Source organism: Maylandia zebra, linkage group LG20 (assembly GCF_041146795.1).
Source record: "Maylandia zebra isolate NMK-2024a linkage group LG20, Mzebra_GT3a, whole genome shotgun sequence".
Lineage (NCBI taxonomy): Eukaryota > Metazoa > Chordata > Actinopteri > Cichliformes > Cichlidae > Maylandia > Maylandia zebra.
The window spans coordinates 25,432,970-25,442,397 of NC_135186.1; the positions used below are offsets into that span (position 1 = coordinate 25,432,970).

General features: G+C 38.8%; 1 protein-coding gene across 1 annotated transcript; it reads left to right on the forward strand.

Annotated features, from left to right (window-relative positions):
- The first annotated feature begins 1,571 nt into the window (after positions 1 to 1,571).
- irf10 (interferon regulatory factor 10) lies at positions 1,572 to 9,425 on the forward strand. The gene is made up of 8 exons (XM_014412805.2): positions 1,572 to 2,024; positions 3,797 to 3,992; positions 4,167 to 4,243; positions 6,579 to 6,633; positions 7,350 to 7,448; positions 7,702 to 8,088; positions 8,187 to 8,305; positions 8,918 to 9,425. The coding sequence occupies exons 1-8, from the start codon at positions 1,854 to 1,856 to the stop codon at positions 9,020 to 9,022; spliced, it is 1,209 nt and encodes a 402-aa protein (XP_014268291.1). The 5' UTR covers positions 1,572 to 1,853; the 3' UTR covers positions 9,023 to 9,425.
- The last annotated feature ends 3 nt before the right edge of the window (positions 9,426 to 9,428 follow it).

Sequence of the window (9,428 nt, forward strand, 5' to 3'; positions counted from 1 at the left end):
AATGCCATAAGACAGGTAACTTACCTTTCTTCCTCATTCTGCTGCTTATTTTGAACTTCAGCTGAACTTAATGCTGAAATGCACTTAGATATTTGTGTTAATGACCAACTGAACATGTATACCTAATGAAGTGGCAGGTAAGTGTTACCCCCCTCCCCTCTGCTATGCTTAGCTTAATAACTGTCAACCAATTTTCAAACTGTCCTGTCTTGCCAGGATCCTGAATTATATATATATTAGTTAATAAACATCTCATATCATTCCTCGGAAGACATTCTGTGTCAAGGTCACATCATCACATGGTTTCAGAGCCACTTCTACAACACTGCACTTCATATCTGCTCTTACAAAGGGGGAAGTATTGTGCTGAACTTTTTTTAACATAAAAATGTGACACTTTTAATCCTGCTTCGCTCCCATATGAACAAATTCTTGTGAATTAAATCTCACCAAGATCATAAGTCCACAAATGATTCACAACAGATTAGATCCTCTTACTGATAGAACTTTAGTGTCTTAGCTCTAGGCATTATAACTGCTTTTCATATACCCATCTTTATAGACCATAGTCATATTAATTTACTATGGCACAATCGTTTGGTTGATCAGGTTCACTCGAAGTTCACGTTGTCGGAACAGGCATTAACCAAGGTTTACAGTGCCCCCTGCTGGGCAAACTAAACAGTGCGTTTGCAAAACGGTGCCAAAAGTCTTCTTTAAAACACCTACGCACCTCACCTTTCATCCAAGTGAACTTTGAATTTTTAGTCTCCGCCCACTCAGTGTCGTTACCCGATGTGAAATAATATCGGTCTTAAGTAAGGAGCATTAAACCCCACATAATAGAGGAGGTTCTTCTGGTGAAAAGAAAAAAAATCCTTACGCCCACATGCTTTCATTTTCACAAGAACGTTTCGGTATGACGGGTACAAGTGTTTGTTAGTATCTCTCTCTCTCTCTCTCTCTCTCTCTGTGTGTGTGTGTGTGTGTGTGTGTGTGTGTGTGTGTGTGTGGTTATTACTCATGTTGTGAGGACCTAAATCCGTTTATACAGTCACATTGTGGCGACTTTTTATAGGGATAAAAGGAAGGCTTAGAGGTCCGACTGGGCTTCATGGGCGGTTATGAGTAAGGTTGGAGTGTATTTCCAATGTAATGTGTTTTAAAACCATGAAAGACACAGCTGTGTCTGTGTTCATTCCCCATTTAGACTCGGTTCTACACAAGTGCTCATTCAGATTCTCCCAGCTAATTAATGAACACCTGTAACTTTTTTTTAGTAGTTTTCTGGTTCTAGTTAGCTGTTTTTACACAATAATGTGTCCTTGGTTGGAGTTTTGTGATCAAATGCATATTTAAATAGTTTACTTTAAACGGTGACTACATATTGACTTCAAAAAGCGGTTTTAAATTTTTACAGTTTTACATTTAAGTCTTTTCCTGAATGCCGTCCGCGTGGCACAGTGAATTCACTCTCTTTCATTCACCTTCCTTTGAAACGAATCTACCTTCGTGGCAGCTCTGCAAGCGAGGGGGGAAACCGAAAGTATCAAATGAGTTAAAGCTTTCGCTTTCGCTTCCAAGAGCCCACTTAATTTTAGTTGCGACTTCTTCATTTAAGCTTGCGGTGAGATCCGTTTGTGTTAAATTGATAAACTTTTAGTCTGTTTTTGGTCTATTGTGCCGTACTTAACATCACATAAGAAGCTCGGACGGCAGCGAGATAAAAAATACTGGTATTTTTCCAGTTTGCAAGGTGGGAACGTGATTAAACTGTGCTGGGTCAACTGTGCACATGTCTCTGACATTTGAAAGTGGAATTTTGTTCTTCTAAGACACAGTATGTTCTGAAGATGGATGACGGGGCTAAGTTGCACCTGAAAGAGTGGCTCATAGTCCAGATAGAGAGTGGGGAATATGAAGGACTTTGCTGGGAGGATGAGAACAAAACTATGTTCAGGATACCGTGGAAGCACGCAGCCAAGAAGGACTACAAACAGACGGAAGATGCGGCGTTGTTCAAGGTCAACATTTTCTAAACTTTTATTTTCCAAAAATGTAAACGTAAAATTTGCCGAAAATACTGTTTGGGGGTGTTTTAAACTGCATAAATAATCGGATCCCAATTTGCCATTGCGTTGAAGTAATTTGGACGATACCCTTATTTCCTGCACTGGTTTATTGTCATAAGAACTTAAACCATAGCAGATGCAAAGGAAATGAGAAAAGATTCATTTCACTGAACATTAGAAGTGGAGGGTGTTTATTTTCGCCAGATTGTTGGACGGTTGCAGATGGTCGCATTAATGAACTGCAAGTCTTTGTTAGGAAGTGTTTTTTTAAATTATTTTTTTTACTTATTTAACTTTAACTATGTGAGAGAAAAAAATTAGTCTACTGATAAAATCCGTTACTTTGCTGTGTTGGCCAGGCCACTATTAGGCCTGGCCAACACAGCAAAGTGCTTTTTAATGGTCACTAGGAGGCAGCCAAGTTTGACTGAACAGAGGCGATATGGACTAAGGTTATATAAACTAGAACTAGGTATAAAATAAATAACTGGAAAAAACAATAAAAAAAAATCACTGAATAAAACTAAAACATAATTTTCAAGAAAGAGAAAAAACCAAGAAACGAAACCTAGTTTCTCACTAAAATACAAATATTCAGTAAAAGTTTGTGTTGAACCATTTTGTAATACAAAATATCCATGTTAAAATCTCAATAAACTAACAGTGTTTGTAACACAAAGTAAACAAAAACTCACAATTTTCAAAAATTAAAAACTGAAACTCAGCTTTGGAAGCAAAATGAAACTGAACAGATTTAAAAGCAAAAGCTGAAAACATAATGAAAAAGAAAAAACGATATTAATACAAAGCTATAATAACTAAACTATATAAGATAACGGTGACTTCACTGGATTTATTCATCTGAAAGTATGTGGTAAACAATATATTTTTATTTACGTATTTATAGCACATAAATAATTATTTTATATCTGTTTCAATAGATGTTTGGTTTATCACTTTATTAATGCAAGTCAACTCAAATTTATTTATATAGCACCAAATCACAACAGCAGTTGCCTCAAGGTGCTTTATATTGTAAGTTAGAGAGAGAGAGAAAATTGCAACAATCCAAGCCCTCCTATGAGCAAGAGCTCTGGCAACAGTGGAAAGGAAAAACTTCCTTTCAACAGGAAGAAACCTCCAGCTTACCCCGGTTAAGGGAGGGATGGCCATCTGCTGCGATGGGTTGGGGATCAGGGGAAGAAGATCGGAAAGACACGCTGTGGAAGAATGCCAGAGGTTAATAATAACTCATGATTAATTGCAGAGTGGTGTATTAACACATAGAGAGTAAAAAAGGTGAGTGAAAAAGAAAAATTGTGCATCATGGGAAGCTCCCAGTAGCCTAGACTTATTGCAATGCAACTAAGGGGGGATTCAGAGTCCCCTGATCCAGTCCTAACTATATTCTTTGTCAAAAAGGAAGGTTTTAAGTATTTTAAGCATATTTATGAAATAATAAACCCAAAAGTCTAAAACTGCTATTTGAAAATATCCCTACTTGTTTTTAAAGCAATTCATTTCAATTTTTCCTCAATGATGGTTTGATGAATTCACACTTTTAATAATTTAATGATAGAAAAGAAGATTAATCAGACACTTGCAGATGATGAAGTGCATCAAAACATGCTTTAAATATGTTGAAGTTTAGAGTTACATTCAGTTTTCTTTCATGCGACCACTTCTAAACATAGATTGTCTCATATTTTAATCTTTGTATTCAGGCTTGGGCTGTGTACAAGGGCAAATATAGGGAGGGCAGGGACAGAGCTGATCCCACCATGTGGAAGACTCGTCTACGCTGTGCACTTAACAAAAGCACAGACTTCCAGGAAGTCCCTGAACGCAACCAGCTAGATATCACGGAGCCATACAAGGTCTATCGCATCCAACATGATAACAGCCAATCCAGGCCAGCAGGTAAAAACCGAGTGTAAGAGTTTCTTATATATATCTTTGATCTATCTACAGTTTTTGAGCTTTTTTTAAAAATAAAAATTATCTTTACTTTACAGGGTATTGCTTTAACTATATAGTACAGTATATGTGAGTATTTTATTTGTGCTAACTTTATCTACTTGTTGCTCTTCTCAGAGTCTATTCAAATAAAGGATCAAGTGATGCACCATGCCAAGAGGTCTCCAAGGACCCCCGCTTATCTGGACAAATTGGTAAACTAACCCATACAGCCAATAATCCCTGGATTAGCAAAATATCTGATAGTGGATTATGCAGTGGACACACTGTAATAATCCTAAAGAAATGAAGAAAAAATCACTTTGCTTTTAAATGGGAATATTACTTCTATTATTTCTTGTTGGCACTTCATTGCAATCGAGTTTTGAACGGAGTTTAAAGAGTTATCGATTATACTATTTTGGATCTTTCCATTTATATTCTTTGCATGATTACGAGTTTAAAATAATCCTCATTTAATTAATCCGGGGTGTTGGTACAGGTACTCAATTTATCTCTGCAAGCTGTTTTATCTTATCTCCTTGTATGTGAACTTTCTTCTGATTGGTTGTCCCTCATAAACAGAAGGTGTGAAGAACACATGTAGGTGTTCTTTGCTCAAAGCCAGAACTGTGTGCTTGAGATAAGTCAGTGAAATATCTGCTTTCACTGACATAATACAGAGCAGTCAAACTGTCTGAAACCAAGAATTTAGAGCAATCTGAAACCTGATGACTACTGCATATGCTGGTCAACTTAATATAAGAAACATCCATGAATATAAATAGATAAAAATGTAAAAAAAAAGTCCCCTTTAAATGTGTATGTGTTCACCACGGTACACAACAGTGTGCACCTCCAATAAGAAGCTTTTGCTGTTATGTTAAAAATGTTACTTACAGTGGGGCAAAAAAGTATTTAGTCAGCCACCGATTGTGCAAGTTCCCCCACTTAAAATGATGACAGAGGTCAGTAATTTGCACCAGAGGTACACTTCAACTGTGAGAGACGGAATGTGAAAAAAAAAATCCATGAATCCACATGGTAGGATTTGTAAAGAATTTATTCGTAAATCAGGGTGGAAAATAAGTATTTGGTCAATAACAAAAATACAACTCAATACTTTGTAACATAACCTTTGTTGGCAATAACAGAGGTCAAACGTTTACTATAGGTCTTTACCAGGTTTGCACACACAGTAGCTGGTATTTTGGCCCATTCCTCCATGCAGATCTTCTCGAGAGCAGTGATGTTTTGGGGCTGTCGCCGAGCAACACGGACTTTCAACTCCCGCCACAGATTTTCTATGGGGTTGAGGTCTGGAGACTGGCTAGGCCACTCCAGGACTTTCAAATGCTTCTTCGGAGCCACTCCTTTGTTGCCCGGGCGGTGTGTTTTGGATCATTGTCATGTTGGAAGACCCAGCCTCATTTCATCTTCAAAGTTCTCACTGATGGAAGGAGGTTTTGGCTCAAAATCTCACGATACATGGCCCCATTCATTCTGTCCTTAACACGGATCAGTCGTCCTGTCCCCTTGGCAGAAAGACAGCCCCATAGCATGATGTTTCCACCCCCATGCTTCACAGTAGGTATGGTGTTCTTGGGATGCAACTCAGTATTCTTCTTCCTCCAAACACGACGAGTTGAGTTTATACCAAAAAGTTCTACTTTGGTTTCATCTGACCACATGACATTCTCCCAATCCTCTGCTGTATCATCCATGTGCTCTCTGGCAAACTTCAGACGGGCCTGGACATGCACTGGCTTCAGCAGCGGAACACGTCTGGCACTGCGGGATTTGATTCCCTGCCGTTGTAGTGTGTTACTGATGGTGACCTTTGTTACTTTGATCCCAGCTCTCTGCAGGTCATTCACCAGGTCCCCCCGTGTGGTTCTGGGATCTTTGCTCACCGTTCTCATGATCATTTTGACCCCACGGGATGAGATCTTGCGTGGAGCCCCAGATCCAGGGAGATTATCAGTGGTCTTGTATGTCTTCCATTTTCTGATGATTGCTCCCACAGTTGATTTTTTCACACCAAGCTGCTTGCCTATTGTAGATTCACTCTTCCCAGTCTGGTGCAGGTCTACAATACTTTTCCTGGTGTCCTTCGAAAGCTCTTTGGTCTTGGCCATGGCGGAGTTTGGAGTCTGACTGTTTGAGGCTGTGGACAGGTGTCTTTTATACAGATGATGAGTTCAAACAGGTGCCATTCATACAGGTAACGAGTGGGGGACAGAAAAGCTTCTTACAGAAGACGTTACAGGTCTGTGAGAGCCAGAGATTTTCCTTGTTTGAGGTGACCAAATACTTATTTTCCACCCTAATTTACGAATAAATTCTTTACAAATCCTACCATGTGAATTCATGGATTTTTTTTCACATTTTGTCTCTCACAGTTGAAGTGTACCTCTGGTGCAAATTACTGACCTCTGTCATCATTTTAAGTGGGGGAACTTGCACAATCGGTGGCTGACTAAATACTTTTTTGCCCCACTGTATAAGCCTCATGCAATGTTTATCTAACCTCGGTTTCTTTTTTTGTAGCCCCCAAATAAAGAAGAATCCTTTCAAGGAGACAAAGAAGAAAAAATATTAACAGGTAAGACTTACATACACAAACTGGTACATCACTATAGAACCATTAAGGATAATCATGACCACAAAGATCAAACGTTTTTTGTAAAAGTGTGCATTTATCCTTGCTAGGTTTCACACATGGGCATGAGATTGTTATGGCATTTGGTCACCTTTGAGCTATTTGAGTGCTTGTTCATTTTCCTATATATGAGTTGACTGCAGTGATACGTTGTCCATGGCCCCATATTGGCCCTTTTCTGTGTTCCCAAATGGTTTGTGAGATGCCGATTGGGTAAACATATGATTTGGGTGAGAAGCTGGCTTACATTGGGATACTGATGCTGTTAACACAGTTATATTTTTGCTGAAGGGGTTCCTGCTGGCTGCAAAAAAAAAAGACGAAGCTCCATAAATCAGTCATTCTCTAAACTTCTTTAGACAGAATTAAATTCCATTTTGAATAGTTTTTTTTTTTGTAGTGCCAGAAGGAGTCTCATATTTCTTTTTGTCAGTGAAGTTGATCAACAACTGTTAGTTAGATTGCTGTCAAATAGTTTTTTCTTTATTTTTGGTCAAACTGGATTGGTAAGATAGTCACTCTTATGTCAAACTGTTTGTTGACATGGGAAAACTGTCTGTTGCAATCAGATGGTTTGATATGCCAACCCTTCTCAGAATTTTACTCAGCTTAAAAATAAAAGCAGCAACGTCGTTTTATGTGTGTTTTTTCTGCTTTAGAAAACCTGATGAGGGAGCACATGTACTGTGAGTTAGTGGAAAAACATCAAAACCCGGCCCCTGCACCTATAGCCTTCTTTCCTACACTTGCTATATCAGGTAAGAGCATTTTTAGGATTATGCACAGACAGGTGAACGTGTTGTTGGCTTTTTCAGCATATGGTCTGGAACACATACTATCTTTTGTGTGTATTTTTTAAAATAGAACTATTTTGTTATATTTTGTAACTCTGTAATTTGTTGTATTATTTAGTTTACTCTAGTTATTGTTCTGGCTTTCTTGGAGCAACTGTGACCACAGAATTTCCTCTGGGATTAATAAAGTATTCTGATTCTTATTCTTATCTTAAAGACTTCCGTATGCAGGTGATGTTGGTGTATCAGGGCCAGATAGTGACGAAAGTGACCACCAGGAGTCCAGATGGGTGTTTTATCCTGCAGGGACATGTTCCTTTGGGAAATGAGAAGATTTACGGACCCTGCACTGCCCAACAGCTTTCTTTCCCTTCCCCGGGCTCTGTATGCCAGCCACCCACTATGGCTGAAGCAATGAATCGCCTTCTTTGTCACCTGGAAAGAGGTGTTCTATTATGGGTGGCCCCAGATGGAGTGTTTATCAAGAGATTCTGCCAGGGCAGAGTGTACTGGAACGGCCCCATGGCCCAACACACCGACAAACCCAACAAACTGGAGCGAGAAAAAACCTTCAAACTGCTTGATATACCCACATTTCTCAATGGTAAGGCAGCTCATGCATACATCACAAATCTTTCCTCCATGCAAACAGGTGTTGTGTTTTTATCATCGATCTGAATATACCAATTATCATCTGCGCAGGTCTCCAGAACTGTCTACAGGGGAGGGGGCCTACACCCTCTTATGAGATTGAGCTCTGCTTTGGAGAGGAATATCCGGACCCCAATGTACCTAAAACCAAGAAGCTGATCATGGCTCAGGTGGGTGGAAAAACTTTACAGATTTACTTACACATTGTCACTGTTTAGCATCTGGTTGTAAATAAAATATCAAATATCCTTTTAATTTTTATTTGATTTGCTCATAAAAACAGGGGATTTAATTAAAAAACGGTTTTCAGTTTCAAATTAAGATTCATATTCTATAAATCTTCTACGCTATGAGTTAAAATGGTGGTCAAATGGCTCCTCCTGTCCATGTGTTGAATCATCCTTGGTCAAGGTATCAAACACCAAGTTACCCCCAGTGCATCCATCAGAGCATAAATGTTAGATAAAAGCACTGGATGAATGAGACTCATAGTGAAAAAGTGCTACTCTATATAAATACCAGTCCAATCCAATCTATGTTCCTTTTACAGTTCAGTGATATGTGACAGTGCATCTGATTGGCTGTCATCACCTTGTATGTTTTTAAAATACCCCACCTGGTAAATATTAACTAAATTTTATGTCAAGCTGAAAAGTCTTTTCCCTTCCAAAGTCAAATCAGGACTTTGGAACATGAAAGCCCGCCGTGCAGCAATAGTAATGTCAACCAGCAGAGGTCCCCATAAGCATATTAATTGTGTATCACAATGTCCTGTTGGTCAGGTGGTTCCCTTGTTTGCAGTGGAGCTATTGCAGAGGTTCAATTTGGCAGAAACTGAAGAGAAGCCTCTGACCATCACCTCCAACACAGCGGGAGAGAAGATGTAGGAGGATGAGGAAAGCTACCGTGCTTCAGGGTAGGCTTGGACAGTGTACAAGTGGATTACTGAAGGTGTGTTTCTTCCCTGTAAAGACACCCGCAGAGCATTACAGTGTTGTCAGCAGAGATGGAGATGTGTTTAAGAAACATATCATTGCAACACTGACCTGTTTGTAATGCATCAAAGTAATTTGCTTTTTATTTCTACCTTTTGTTGACTGTAAAGTGTTACCAAGTGCTCTGCAAACATATTGTTTAACCCAATAAAATGTGCTTCCAAAATACTGTAACATTAAATCTTTATCATGTATCCAATATTGATCTCATATATTTAGAGTAGTACTGCTAAGTAATTTAAATTCATAATGCTTTACAACAAATGGCATGAATAAAGTGACACTTGTAAATAAATCT